Consider the following 16,047-nt stretch of genomic DNA (forward strand, 5'->3'; position numbering starts at 1 on the left):
TCCTTCGCCTGCTTGCCGTGTGAGACTGAGTAACTGCTAGATCCTTGGACTTCCATTCACAGCTGCGACTGAACCATTGTTGGGAATTGGGCTGCCGACTGTAAGTCATCAATAAATTCTTTTACTATATAGAGACTATCCATAAGTTCTGTGACTCTAGAGAACCCTGACTAATACAGGAAGGAATGATTATTTGGCCCATGGGTTTGAAGGACTTTAGTCTGTTGTTGCAAGAAGGCACCATGGCAGAAAGCTTCCATCTGTGGTGGCATGAGTCTGAGGCAGGGCCTGGTGTCTGACTGGGAAGCAGAGTGAGACAGGGCCCGTTAGGGTGTGACTTTCAAAGACCCACCCCGCAGTGGCCTACTTTCCCCTGCCGGACTCCACCTTGGAAACAGTGCCATGAGCTGGTGGGAGACATTTGAGGTTCAAACCGCAGTGCAGTCAGTTTGAAGGATGTGGGTGCATAGATAGGCCTGAAGCCCCAAAACGAGATCTGGTCTGAGGTAGCTGCCAAAATGCCTTGAGGGGGAAAAGTGTCAAAAAAGATAAGTCCACAGTATTCGATTTCTCTCAGGCTACTGCTTGCTTTAATTAGGTCTGTGTTTATCTTCCTTCTGGGTGTCTGGATAGGAATCATTGTTTATTTTTTATAACAAAACAAATCTTGGCTTTCTGAGTGATAATGAGAAAAAACAAAACAGTTGCTATAATAGAGAATAGAGAGAAGGAAAAGTCAAGAAAAGGAAAGTCCTGAAGGAAAAGTCCTTGTGTGGCAGGATCCGTGTGTTTCTCAGGAGCCAGGTTCATTCTGGCTTGTAGGCCTCATATGTGGCCTGACCCTACACTTCGCACGACCAAGCCTTACCCTCCGGAGGGTTCCCTACACTTCGCACGACCAAGCCTTATCCTCTGGAGAGTTTGTATTTCCTTTTTTTTTTGCTCATGATAATAATGGAGCCCAAGGTCTTATATAAGCTGGCAACTGCTAGGCCACTGATGTCGTTCTCAGGCCAAGCTTCTTATTCTTCATGGGGAAGAAAACAGTGTCTAGCTTCTCACCCCTCCCCTTGGTTATTGCATCTTGGCTGGATCCTTTTATACTCCCTCCAGTGTTATCACAAGGCCGTGGTTTCTCGTCTCTGTGTTGAAATTATTGGATGTTTCACTCAGATAATTGAATTGGTTCTCAAAAATCAATTCTACTTCAGTACAGTTTTCTCATATATTATTTTCAGAAGATCAAATAAGGCTTGCAAAGGAGCTGAGGAAACACTTGCTTTAACATTGGGCAGTTACAGACTTATTAAGGGAAATGACAGCTCTGTTGCTTTTTATCTAATATCAGTTGAAGACTTAAAAGTACTCATTGCTGGTGTTTGCTTAGGGAGGATTTGTTTTGACTGACGATAGCAAACATGTACTTAGTAGAATCTTTCTTTTAGTCAGTTTATTGATTAGTCATTTCAACTTCTTTTGAGTGTTGTCAGAGAAGCCCTGCATTGTGGCCATAATCCAGTGCCTCTGCTCTCGTTTTTGCTAAAGGATGGAGTCAGTTACACAGATCCGATGCACTTTTATGGATTAGGCATGTTAGTTCAAGATTTCACCTGGTTTCATGAAGATAGACATCTCCAGTGGGTAGCCAATCCAAACAGGAGAGGCCTCCAGTTGTTATCTGACTCATGGCAATTCTTTCTCCCCTTCTGGCTTGAAAAATACCTGTCTATCGGAGAGAGAGTGAGTCAACATAGTATTTGGTTTAAGTAGTTATTAATTTTTTTCTGAGTCTTAAATGTGTACTTAGTTTTTTTGAGCTAAAATATATCGATATGTTCTCTGTAAACACCAGAAGAGGCAAACCACTAAGGATTTCCTTAGGGTATCAGAATAATGAACCATTTTCCTGGAGTTTGCTAACTTTAAACCCAAATCAGCCTTGTTTCCGGTCTTGTGCCTTCCTCAGCAACTCTTCCCTATTAATAAAGACAATTTAAAAATGGCTATTGTGCTTTGGCAGAGTGGTACAAGCCTTTACTGCAGGCAGATCTCTGCGAGTTCAAGGCCAGGCTGGACTACATAATGCCACTCTGTGCTTGGATTTTTCAGGCAGTTTGAGGTTTCTGACCAGTTTCAAATTCATAGTCAAGCTTACTGGCTTTACCAGTCTCTCTTATGTAAGAGAAAATGTTCGTTTACATGGTGGCTTTTATAAAATACATCTAAAATAGAGCCTTGCATTTCTTTTAAAATTCCTACCCCAACATGTTCTAGTTGGGGCTTATTCTTATGCTGCAAAGAAACAAATAGTCCTGTGTTCAAACATTTCACTGTCTTGCATCTTGCCCCTTATGAACAGGGGGTAGAGGCCTGTAGAATGTATTTCAAGTAGTACATGCAATAGGTTTTCGCTTTGTTTTGAGAATGGAAAACATGCCATTCCCTTTGTCTATAGTCCAAACTGAAGATTTCCCCTGTGAAATGTTTGGCATCACACATACTTCATATGGGAGCAGCTAGAGAGAGGTAACTAACTGTAAAACCCAGGGTTGTGTTGAGCCACTCAGGAGAGGTAAGGGAAGGAAACCGAGTGTGGACATCTCAGAGGAGTCCAGAAGGGTATAAAGGCCATTGACATACTGTGGACGTTAACATGGAGGCTTGCCGGTGTCCAAGGCCAATGAGAATCATTTGGTGAAGACAACCAACAGACGAGAGAGGAGAGAGGATTCATAATTAGAGGACAGGACCAATCCCTTGACATACATTGACTCATTTCTGAAGTCTTAGAGCAGTGGTGCAACAATTATAAAGTTTTATATACATGTATGTGCGTATGCGTACATGTGTGTGTGTGTGTGTGTGTGTGTGTGTAGTGATAATGTTTTCTAGTATAGTCAGGAGGAAAATGAACCTTAGGGAATGACCAGCAGCCCCTAGCTAGCAGTAGACAGACTAACTTCCACCCCGCCTACTTCTCTGACTTGAATTTAGATATTCTGCACTTTATCTGAATCTGAATATGTAATTAGTTGAAGAGCCCTCCTTTTTCTCTTCAGAATTCTGAAAGGTTTGATTTACAACAGTTCTTATAGGTTTGTTTGTGTGTGTGTGTGTGTGAGTAACATGAGAAATCCCATAAAACTCAGACCAAACCAAATGAAAAAGCAAAGCAAAGCAAAGCCCACAGAGGCTCCCCCTGACTTGGGAATATGTCCTATAGCATTTCCCTGCAGAGTGGGGGTGCTGTCCAGCGGCAGGGCACTTATCTAGCACATGAGAATCCCAAGCCTCCATCTCCTGCACCACAAAACAAAACACACTGTGGGCTGTGCAGCTCAGGTCATGTGATGGGGAGAGGCTTTGACCAAACAACCACCAAAGCAATAGTGTGAGGCCTTAATTAAGGGTAAGAGCCTGACCTCTTATATTTCCTGAAATGATACTAATTTGATCCTCTTACTTCCATTAGGACACAATGACTACATGTGTCCAGCTACAAACCAATGCACCATTGACAAGAACCGGAGGAAGAGTTGCCAGGCCTGCCGGCTGCGCAAGTGTTACGAAGTGGGCATGATGAAAGGTGGTGAGTACAGCTCCCTGAGCTGGGGATGGCTGTGCTGTGGATGCTGGGTTGCCTAGCTGAAGTAGCCCAAGGCTGGCTCTTAGGTATCAAGTAGAGGCTTAGTAAATCTCTCTCCAATTTTAACTACTCTTGGGTTTTTATTGGGGGGAGGGCGGTGTTCGTGATACATAGCATTTTCTTTTTAAGTTGAAGCAACTAAACCCAAGAATTCTAACATACTATTTAGTGTTTTATATTTCCAAGGTAAAGATTGCATTTTACAGCAAAGGCACGTGGTCGAAGGAGGACTATGCCATGTCTCCCTCAGGGAAGGTGTTGCAGTTGCTATTGATACAGTTAATGCTACATAGATGAGATCAAGTGATAAACTTTCCTCAGTTGAGACTTCCGCATCAGAGGACAAAACAGCTGCCATGTCTCCTTTATCAGTGCATTCGATGGAGGAAATCAGCATTCCCATCAAAAGGCACTGAAGAAGACAAGTGGGCTCCATCCTCAGTAATCCCTGTGTTTCATGGCATGCTGGAAGTGGTTGCTGGGCTGCTGACACCCAACAAATCTCCAAGCACCCAGGATTTGCCACACTTCTTTATCTTGTGGTTGCTGGTGGGCGGGTGCACAGGCATGCACTCCCCTTGGCTCCTTGTGTATTCAGTCTCCCAGGATTTTTGTGCATGGGAATTTAGAGTAGAAATTTCTTGGTGGATTGTTAAATAATCCTAGATGTGGTTATCTACACGGTTCTCTTGAGTCCTTGGGATGGAAATCTGACCTGTGGAACCCCAAATTTTGTCTTGGGTACCTTCCCTGTAGTGAGAGAGAATGAATAGGAACCCGCACAATGGACGTCAAGTCCTAGCTGCATTCAGACGTCTCCACGGTGACACTGATGGAAAAGGAAGCTGGAGGGGAAGCTTCTAGAAGCCAATAAAGCTTGTAATGAGGGCATGGACATATGTGGAAGTCAGAGAACAACCTTAAATGTTGTTGCTCCAATATCACCCATGATTTATTTCCAAGACAGCATCTCTCATTGGCCTTAATCCTCTCAACTGGGCTACACTACAGTAAAGCCTGGCTTCTGCCTGTCTCCATCTCAACATTGTTGGGTGTTATCATTAATACTTTGTCTCACTGTGGTGGCAAAATAGACTGACAAAAGCCACTTTAGGGAAAAAGGTTGATTTTTCACCTTGCCCTTGGAGGGTAGATTCTATCACAGCAGGAAAGGGAGGGCATCAGAAGCTAGAGGTGTCTGACCACAATGCAGCCACAGTCAGGAGGCAGAGAACTGTGTGTGAGTAGTCACAACCGCTTTGTTTCTTTCCTTTTATGAAGTCTAGGACCTTATCCCATGGAATGGTGTTACCCCAGAGTTTGGGTGAGACTTTCTATCTCAATTAAGCCAGTGTAGAAACTCCCTCTAGGACATGCACAAAGGATTTGTCTCCTTGGTCCTTCTAGACCCTATCAGGTTGATAGTCAGTCTTAGCCATCACTTTAGGATTACAAGTGCTCAAATCCACACTCAGCCATTTTCATGTGTGTTCTGAGGATCACACTCAGGTCCTCAGGCTGTCCACAGCTAAGGCTGTCCACAGGAGCTTTGCTCCCACTTAGCTGTGTCCCCAGCACACAGGAAAGCTAAGCTTTAACGGATTAGTACCAGGACAAAGAGGGAGAAGGAAAACCAGGAACAGAGCTCAAGATGAAGGAAGGTGGAGTTGACTATGACATGGCTTCCCATGAAAGATGATTTTGTTTCATGGCTAGAATTTGGATGCAGCCCTTGGAATGGTCTCTTAGAGAAGAGTTGAAGTGTTGAACTTAGGCTTTGTGTGAGGTATGACGATTTGTCTTAAAGATCAGCTTGAATTCACGGGGTAATTAATTCTAAGAATTGAACAATCATATTAAAAATGACACCTTGAGTCATAAATGGATTCAATATTTAAGGACTTCTTCATCTTTCTTTGTACTGGAAAATTAGTCAGGCTTAATTAAACTCACAAAAAGCTTCTACGGTGATTTGACAAGTGACAGGAATGTAGCAGATGCATGAAGAAAAGTTCAGGCAGGAACAGGATGAGGACAGTGGGTCCAAGTTTCTTCTTTGCTAACTGCAGGTAACTTAAGCAGGGATCATTCTCTCTGAAAGATGCAAGAATGGCTTTGTAAATGTGTAGAGCATTTTGAAAAATGTGACGGCACCCATATGTTGACCCCACCTTCTGAAAAACTATTCTATTATTTTTGTTCCTAAGTAATATTCAGACAGAGCCATCCTGGCTATATAAATATACATATGGTGCCCTTGATTTTGGCCTAATGAAACATTTCAATTTACAAAGGCACAATGTAAGACTTCTGTTTTCAAGTAGGAATGCAGATAGATGTCGGAAGATATGTTAAGCCAGCCTGTGTCGGCACACGTGTGTGTGTGTGTGTGTGTGTGTGTGTGTGTGTGTGTGTGTGTATGAGTGACAACAGAGTGAGTGTCTGCATTAATGTTCTACAAAATGCTACCCCCTGGGAGGTTTAAATGACCAAATTAATTTTCTCATGTTACTGGAAGCTGAATGTCTAAGGTTCACATGCTAGAAAATTTGGTTTCTGGTTCACATGTTAAAAAATTTGGTTTCTCTTCAGACCTAAGGTATCTTTATATAGCATTTTTCTCTGTCTATACATTCATCTCTCTCTTTCTTAGAAAGACAACAGTTCCTGCAGTTATGTGCCTACCCCTTCTGGTTTCACATAATCTTTTAAAAAACAGTTTTAAAATTTAAATCTAGTAAACATGTGTGAGTACTTTGACTGAGTATATGTCTCTTCACCAATTGCATGCCTGGTACCCATGGTCAGAAACAGGTATCAGATCACCTGGAACTGGAGCTGCAGATGGTTGTGAGCCTCCATTTGGGATTTGGGAATTGATCCGGGTTCCTCTGGAAGGGCAGTAAGTGTTCTTAATCTTCAACTCACCATCTCTCCAGTTCTGGCTTCATTTAATCTTAATTATCCCCTTAAAGTACCTGTTCCGAGTATCATTTTGGATGCTTAAGGTTCAATACATGAATCTTCCTTTTGGGGGTAAAATTCACCACTTTACAGCCTGGCTATAAGAAAATACCACAGATCTGTTGGCGAAACTATATAAACCAGTCTTGTCCTGGTACCGGAGGCTAGAAGCCTGTGGTCTGTTTAGCAGCTGTGGTTTCTCCTGGTGCCTCTTTCCTTGGCTTGCACCCTGCCACCTCCCCCTGTCCTCACATGACCCTCCCTCCGCCCACACACTCTCTTCCTCTTTTTGTAAGGACATCAGTTATACTGGATTAGGGCCTTATCGTTATGAACTTGTTTAAGTCTAATTAGCTCTTCAAATGCCCTGTTTTTTTTTTTTTTATGCCAGATACATTCTAAGGTCCTGGGGGTTGGGGTTTCAAAATATGAATTCTGCAGGCACATGATTCAACATTAAGTAGTGTCTTTTTAGGGTTCCCCATCAATGACCAGGGTCTGTCCACATGCACTGAGAATGTGTGTCTTCCTGTTTTTATTAATATGCATATACTTTGAGATATGTTTTACCATAAAACCACAGTCTATGAAAACATCTCATTTTATAAATTCCTGTATGTATTTATAAAGTCATTTATAAAGACCTGTATAAATTGACTTTTGTAAAGTGGTATCATTTATTGAACAGAATACCACATATGACCTCATGACACCGTATGTATCAAGCTCTCTTAACATTCCTCTGTATAAAGACTTAATTTACACCTGGAAGTAATCCCAACTAACTACTAAATTTATCGTTGTAAAACCAGCTGCGATAGAACAGACCTTTGCAAGGTTATCCAATAGGTTCACAATAGTCCAGTTTCTTAAGCAGGCTGGACACCAATTGGGATATTGCATCTCTAGATATGTAGCAAAAAATTAATTGTATTTTAGAGTTTTTTAGAGTATTTTATCAAAGATCTATTCTAAAGAACTAAGAGTGTGTAGTTTAGCTACATGAGGAGACGATTTTCATGTCTTAGTCCGGAGATTCTCATTGTGATTAGATTTGCTTAGAGCACTGTGGTTCGATAGGACATAAAATCTATCCTGTGCAAGTGCGACACTTCCTAACCTTAGCACATGTGCTGAGCTCTCTGACTTGGTCATTCTTCCTTCTTCATCATATCCTCCCTTTCCCTTGAAGATTGCTGATATCTATTAATGTTTGTCATTTAGGAAGGTCCTTCCCATTGGCCCATGCTGGGTTAGATTTCTGGGTTCTTATATGCACAACGCAGCACAGCTTTCTGAGAGATGCACTCTCTAGTACTAGATGTCTCCCCAAGTGTCTGTATTCTTCTATAGCTGATGAATTTCAGGCTGGCTGATTGGAGTTCTTTCTTTGCCCTGTTTAGCACTAAAACAAGACACATGGCAGGGGTTTAAGAAAACTTCTTGCGTAAATGAATGAACAGACTCAATCTGTTTGAATAATTATGTGTTTTTATACACAAGGTATTGTGGGTAAAAAGGGACTATGCATAAGACCCTTCCAGCAATGTCCTCACAATACAAAGACAACATCTGCATGCAGTAGAAATTCAGAAGACATGCTGAAGCTTGACTGTGTTGGAAGATGGATGGTCCAAATTACAAGACATCAGAATGGGAGTCAGAGTACCAGATAGTTGCTTCTCGATTTTATCCAACCCAGCAGCTCACTCGGGCCATTTGATTTCCAGAATATGTATTGCTTCCCACTTACCAGTCTTGGTTAATAGAAAGGTGGCAACCTCGGATGTGAAATCCCTATTCAAACACTGGCTCCTGCTCAGAACTGGTAGGCAACTCTGTAAAAGTCACTTTTACAAGTCATGCAGATCTCAGGTGTAAGACTGCATAAACAATTTCTACTCAATCAGTTTCTCTTGAAGACCACAAATCATAACATATAAAAATACTTTACAAATTCAGAGTCCTACAGAAGTGTCAGTGATTACATCTCTTCCATGTTAAAAATCCCTTACCTAAGAACTTTATCACCTGCTTGCTGCCTTTTTAGTATATTTTCCAATTGGTAGGAGATACTGGCAAGAGAGACGTGTCTGCTAAGTCAATATATCTAATTCCTTTAGAGGGTCAAAGTGTGGCCTAGATAGACATGCCTTTAAAAGTCCTTTTGTTATCTATGCTGTGTACAGCTGCATGATGAATGAACTTTGTAGTTTATCCTTCGATGATGGCAGAGATTTTCAGAGACTTGTCACAGTAGACCCAAGGCATGTTGGTGCCAGCATCCTCCTTTCACAGATGAGGAAATTACCACATAGATGTTGATAGATCTGGCTAGGGTCCATCACAGCTTGCAATGAAATTTGAGACAGTAGAAGCTGTGAGCTAATCCTTAAGTATTTGATGACAGTGTTGCCATCCAAAGCCCAAGAGTATTTAAAGTGATACTTTTTTTTTAAGGAGTTGCTCTATTTTATTCATGGGATAAGTGGGAGGAGGAGCTTTATTAGAGCTGTCAAGTGGTTGCTCTTTAATGTTTATTATAATGTTTTCATATCTGTAGCACTCTGGGTAATAATAATTACTCAAGGAATTACACAGGCTCAAACCTCACAATATTTAAAGAGTCAAAAAAGTTTGAAAAATGTTTAATTTCTATTTCCAGAGTCTATAATCATTACCACCAGACTTTGCATTTTTTCTTTCTTTTACAAAAATTCTCCTTATTGTTGAGCATTTCACAAAACAGTGAAATATGATCATATTCACACTTCATTTATCCTTTCTAGCTTCCCAATGTGCCTTTCACAACTATGATTTTTGCATTTATTTATTTACTTATTTATTTTGACAACCCACCAAGTATAGTTAGTTTCGACTATATATACACAGGTGTGGGACACTGAAACCTATTAGTGGCCACATCCCTAGCAGGGGTTGGGGGGTGACTCTCTTTCCTCAGCTACCAACTTCCAAGAGTTCCTAAGTAAGTGGTGGGGCTTGAAGATCATCCACTCATCTTGATCAGCTTGTAGGTCTTATGCAGGTGACCATGAGGACTGTGAACGCATAATCACAGTAGCCATGTCCAGTCTTACCCCCATCTGTCTATTACACTCTTTCCACCTCGACTTTTGTGATATTGCCTAAGCCTTGGCGGTGATGGGTTAATGTAAATGTTCCAGTTTGGCCTGAATACCCAGTCTCTTATTCTTAGCATAAAACAACAAAATAAAAAAATGTTAAAAATTTATTTTTCATTTCTGTTCTATTTTTATCTATTTTAACATTTTCCCAGGTCACACTGGCCTCTATATATGTGTGGTCATATGTCTTTGTCACTAAGATGTTTATAGTACAACCTAAACTCAATTTCTTCAAACCAGCAACCTTTTCCCTCAACAGCGATTTATTGGCAACCTGCCCCATCTTACTAATACTTCCACATTTTAAGGAATTTAGGCCAAGACTCCTGAGTCTTTCTTCAGGCCATGCTTTCCCAGACTCTGAGCTAGTCTCGCCACGGTTCTGTTCTGCTTTGGTCTGGCCATCCATTCTCCCAGCTTACACTGGAGGCTTGCCTGATTCGATTTCCATGCAGTCCATTCCACCTATAGTGACTCCCAGGGCCAAGGTCACCTGCAGCTTCTGACTGCTCTCTCCATTCCTGCTCCCTTCACTATAACCTCACATGTGTTCTTGCTCGACAGCCCCACATACATCATAGACAGAACATACATTATAGGTTTGCCTGGAGTACCTACATTGCATATATTGCACGTACAGTAGTCATCCAGTAGAATAAGTTATCAGATCAATTGATGAGTTGCAAAGCTTGTCTTCACAGAAAACTAATGAGGTAGCCTGACCCTAGGCCACAAAGGCTATGCCATTTCCCTCATTTCTTATTATATAAACATTGCAGCCTTTTGTATCATTTTAGAACTTGAAAGAACTCATGAGAACAGTACAACTGACAGGAAGAGAGAGAGAGACAGAGAGAGAGACAGAGAAAGAGACAGAGACAGAGACAGAGACAGAGAGACAGACAGAGAGACAGACAGAGAGACAGACAGAGAGACAGAGAGAGACAGAGAGACAGAGACAGAGAGACAGACAGAGAGACAGAGAGAGAGACGGAGAGACAGAGAGAGAGCTATCAAATTTGCATACTACTTATCACAGCATTACTGTTCAATTTATGTTGTTCATGGTTGCTAATTTCTTCTTTTATTGCTAATTTCACAGTTTGTAATCTATAGGTTAAGCTTCACAATAGAAATGCATATGTAGAAATCAATATAGGTATTCTGGAGCCCTAAGCCAGAGGGTGCCCAACATTCAGTATTCTCAACCAATCTGGTCTGCTCACTATTCTAAAAAGAAATAAGCCATAGTGAAAACAACAAAATGAATTTAGTGTTCATTATGGACACGCAGGGAAAACAAGGAGATTTGCATCTTCAGCTGTTTTCAAGGACGCTGACGCAGGCTTCAGGTGTGACCAGGGTGGGCACTGGGGTGAGTGACAAGCTCCATGCACGGTTAGGCAGCATTGTCTACTGTGGGTTAGTTGATCATTATCAACCTTGGTTTTGTGAGGACTTGCTGGTGCTAAAAGGGAAGTTATTATTGCTTGAGGGACAATTCAGTTACCATTGCGTGATGTTCGCTTGTGCTTAGGGCTCAGCCTCCTTTCTTGTCACTGGGTAGCAGATCTTATTTATGGGGTGCAGACTCATCAAACCACAGGATCCTGCTGTTCCACAATCCAAGGTGACTTCTAGAGAGAATGAATCAGGGGACAGCACACATTTTCTTCAGGCTTAGAGCAACAACTGGAGAAATCAGTGGTGTGAAACCGGACCTTGTAGAAGCCCCCAGTCAGGATGGATGAGTGCTTGCTATTAAGACTCCCTACCTGAGCTAGGCTCCTGGAGCCTCCAGGCTGAAAGGCAGGAACTTCCGCAAGTTGTCCTCTGACAGCTACAAAAGTGTGTGTGTGTGTGTGTCTGTGTGTGTGTGTGTGTGTGTGTGTGTGGTGTATGTATGGTGCATGTATGTAGTGTGAATGTGGGGTATGTGAGTATTTGGTATGTGATGTGTATGTGTACATGTGTGTACTTGCACATGCAGTAGCTGACAATCTGTTGGTTATACTAGCCTTGCAAATCTTGAAGACACCTTAGCTTCTCTCAGCTGGTATCTGCAGCCTTAAAGCATAAAGGTGTCCATTAGTTCAAATGAATACTCCATTCACAGTCCGACAGGAACCTGAAATACAAATAAATTGTAATATAGTGAAGGCATCAGATACAAAACCAAGAAATTCCTGCCCCTGTCCTCTTTCAGTTACCTGCTCGGATCCTGTAGGTCCAACAATGATTAGCAGTTTTTGACAAAAATAGTCTCTCATTCTTGTTGTAGAAGCAGGACTTGATTATAGTTAGTTTTCAGCATCCTTTGAGAGTCTTAAAATATAAACTTCACAGATATGGGAGAGTAGGCTACCTTAAACACATCAGGGATTGTGTATAATGCAGCCAACAAAGAGTTATACCATCTATAAGTTAATAGAATCAAGAAATACATCTCAAAGTATAAGCACTGAATTATGCATTAATTATGAATGAATAGTCCTATTTTTCTAGTTAGGAGAACATGTCTTCTCTGTAATTTTTGCTGTATAGCAGGATCTTATCTTGGGCACCAATGACACACAGTAGGAAGTACCTGTCAGTCAGGATACTGGTATTCACTCTACACACACTTGTGTCTGGAGATGAGCTGGCTGTTTTAATTAGGGCATCTTGGGAAACCTTGGTTCAGTTTGTTCATCTCCCCTCTTATGGTCTGGTCCAGGAATATTCTAATGATAATAGCAGAGGCCCAAGGCAGGGCAAGTTCTAAGCTCATCTGAAAACTTTGTCTGATGAGATCTGGTAGCCCACATCAAGTCCAGTGTCTGAGAATGTCAGCTCAATGAGACAGGGGCTTCCGAGTTACATATAGCAGATTGAAAGCCTGGCTGCATTTGTTTTATAACCCATCTCAGCCAAAACCTTTAAGAGTTTAGACTTTAAAATACCTAACATCACTGAATATAGGAGTTCTAAGAGTATGTCTACGTCTGTTCAGCAACAAAGAATCCCAAGTGCAGCACACACACAGCTTCTATTTGGGTGCAGAATGCAGAGGTGCATTTTATTTTCAATTTTTTTCTCATACATTTATTGAGCAGACATGATAAGGTAGAAAGATCAGGAATAATAGAAGTAGGATATATGGCATATTTTCAGATATTGTAGCTTTCCCTCATTTATTAAGGTATGAGTTTAGTGTGTGTATGTTTGCTACAACTAGTTCTGAATTTAAAAGCCAATTAAATAGAAATCCATTTTTATTCTTTGATAAAAATTCACAGTATTATAAACTGCCTTTTAATAAGCATACTTTTATTTTTTTTGTCATAAATTAGAAGAGTAATTTAAATTTTTTTAAATTTTCAGTTGACAAACTCCTTTAATTTTACTTTATTCTTAAATTTTTCTTTTGTTTGTTCACTATTCCTATTGATGTGAGTGTCTGTGTGTATGTGTCTTTCTCTGTGTGTGTCTGTGTATGATATGTGTTTGTGAGGGTGTGCAGCACATGTGTAGTCATGTATGAGCTGACAGAGGACAAGCCTGTGCATCTGGCTGGCTCTTTCTAAGATGGATCCCAGAGATGAAACTCAGATCATCAGGCTTGATTGGCAAGTGTTTTTACCTAGCGAGCCTCCCTGCTGGCCCAACCAAAGTATCTTAATTAATAAATATTAATTGTGCACATCAAGATGTTTTGAAATATATACATCTCTGAGAAATGGTTAAATCATGGTGATTAATACATTATCTCACAGTTTGGAGACAGAACGCCCACACTCAGTTCTCAAGTATTCAGTACATTGTTAGTTTACATATTGCCACCAATTTTCAAGATAAATCTCTTGTCCTTATTCTGTTGTTTTGTGTCCCACGTCTGTTATATCTCCAGCATCATTTGCTTACCCTTGCCCCTTGCAGGGCCCATTGTGCTCACTGCTTCTTTAACTTTGATGCTTCAAGATTTCATGTGCAAATGCAGCTTCGTGCACCCTGTCGTTCGTTATGTGTCTGGCTTTTATATCATCTTAGTAACCCGAAGTACCATCCACGTTTTGCAAATCTTACGATTCTCTCTCTTTTCTAAGTTGTATGGTTTCCCACTGTGGTACCTGTATTACATTTTCTTTGCTTACTCACCTGTAGGCTCAGATTTTTTTCAAATCTACCTTATTTAAAGCTCTTAAACACTTTAACCTCTCTTCTAACCCACCAACCAGAGGTAGTGGAGAAAGACGGTTAATAGGAAAAGGGACCCATTTAGAAATTGGGCCGATTCCACGCTTCATAGTCAGGATACAAGCAGTCCATCCAGTTCGATGGCAAACGCCAAACACTAACCAGGAATCAGTAGCTGAGAGGCACGATCCAAGAGAAACAGGAAGGATCAGCGAATCCGCAGAATCAGCGGAAGCAGCCAGAATCAGCTAGAATACCATGAGAAGAAGTTCTTTGGTCTTGAAATAATGTTTCATTGTGTGTTTAACTTCTACTTTCTGGATGGTGAATAATCTTGACCATTTTTAAAATCTTTTTTTCCCTCCTGTGAACTGTTGGCCATTTTATTCTTTTGAGAAATGAGTACCCTTGCTCAGTTTTCACTTGAGTTAGCTGTTTTCTTGCTGGCAGTGAGCTGAGCTCCTCAAATATTTCTCAGCCTAACCCATGATCGGACAGACAGTTTACAGACATTTTCTTCTTTTTCAATGATTCTCTCCCCATTATACTGATTTTCAGTTAAATGAAATCCCATTAGTCTCCTTTGATCTTCATTTCCTGAGCTTTGAAGACCATAGGTCTTCTGGAGGTCGCTGTCTGGAGCAGTGGGATTGCCTCTTCCTTTACTTTTCTAGTAGCTTTTCAGCATCAGAGGTTTAAGGCTTCCCTCCAGTTGAGCTGATTTTTATATATACTGAGAGTTAAAGGTCTATTATTTTTCTGCATGTGGATATCTGTCTCCTCAGCATCGTTTGTTGAAGAGACTGCCTTTTCTCCATTTCATATTCTCTGAACTTATGAGGAAAATCAATTGACTGTAAATACATGAATTTGCTTATGAGTTATTTGTTTGTTTGTTTGGTGTATCTGTTTGTATGAAATTACCATGCTCTTGGGATTCCAATACTTTTGAAGTCAGTGTGTTATTACAGCCTTGCTCTTTATCTTCAAGATTGGCTTGAATATTTATGACTTTTTGTTTACATATGATATTTTAGGATTATTTATTTATTTATTACAATTACTCTTAAAATTTTGATTCAAATCACATCGAATGTATCAATCACTTTGGCTACTGTGGACATTTTAACACTATGGATTTTTCAAATCCATGAACATTGGCTATCTTCTGATTTACTAGTGGCTTCCTCAGTTTGTTTAATTAACACATAGTTCTCAATGTGTAGCTTTTTTACTCCCTTGGATAAATGTGTTATCTTTTATAGCTCTCCTAGATGGAATTGTTTTCTTGGATACCTCACTGTTATTGCATAGAAACACTACTACATATTTTTAGACAGCGTCTCATGATATAGACCAGGATGGTCTGGAACTCACCATGCAGTTCAAGTTAGCAGATTTTTTTCCTCAGAAGGCTCAAAATGAAATAATTTAATTAGTATTACTCTAATTACCATTTTAAAATCACTGGAATTCTTTTATTAATTATTTACTTTACTATCACAGCAGCTTCCCCTCCCTCCTCTCTTCCCAGTCTCTCCCTTTTACCTACACCCCCCCCCATTCACCCCTCCTCTTCTTTGCCTCAGGAAAGGAGGGGATTGAAGGATATCAACCAGCCCTGGCACATCAAGTTGCAGTAAGATTAGGTCTCTCTTCTTCTACTGAGGCTAGACAAGGCCCTCTAAGGTCAAATAATCAGGTGACCGACCGCTCCTCAGTCTCCTGAGTGTGAGTCTACAGGCACATGTCACCACACCCAACTCATACTGGGTTTTTGTATCATAACTTTGCATCCTAAAACAGCACTCAGTTTGCTTATTCTTTCCAACTTTTCTATGTGTAGTATTTAGGGTTGCCTGTATATAAAACAATGTAAACTTTAAATAAGCATAATTTTAATGCTGATGCATGTATTCATTTATCTATCTGTCTATCTATCTATCTATCTATCTATCTATCTATCTATCTATCTATCTATCATCTATCTATCAGGCATCTATCTATCAGGCATCTATCTACCATTATCTATCTATCTATTTATCTTCTATCTATCTATCTATCTATCTATCTATCTATCTATCTATCTATCTATCATGCATCTATCTACCCATT

At 40.5% G+C, this 16,047-nt stretch overlaps 1 protein-coding gene across 7 annotated transcripts in view; it reads left to right on the plus strand.

Annotated features, from left to right (window-relative positions):
* Positions 1 to 16,047, plus strand: part of Esr1 (estrogen receptor 1) — a 366,602-nt gene that overhangs the window by 165,738 nt on the left and 184,817 nt on the right. For 6 of the 7 annotated variants that reach the window (XM_029482533.1, XM_021173934.2, XM_029482535.1 and 3 more), the window contains one exon: positions 3,473 to 3,589. In XM_029482533.1, coding sequence (XP_029338393.1) covers positions 3,473 to 3,589 — 117 coding nt within the window. The remainder of the gene's footprint in view (positions 1 to 3,472; positions 3,590 to 16,047) is intronic. The other variant, XM_021173937.2, reaches the window with a different exon arrangement.

This window comes from Mus caroli, chromosome 10 (assembly GCF_900094665.2).
Source record: "Mus caroli chromosome 10, CAROLI_EIJ_v1.1, whole genome shotgun sequence".
Taxonomy (NCBI): Eukaryota; Metazoa; Chordata; class Mammalia; order Rodentia; family Muridae; genus Mus; species Mus caroli.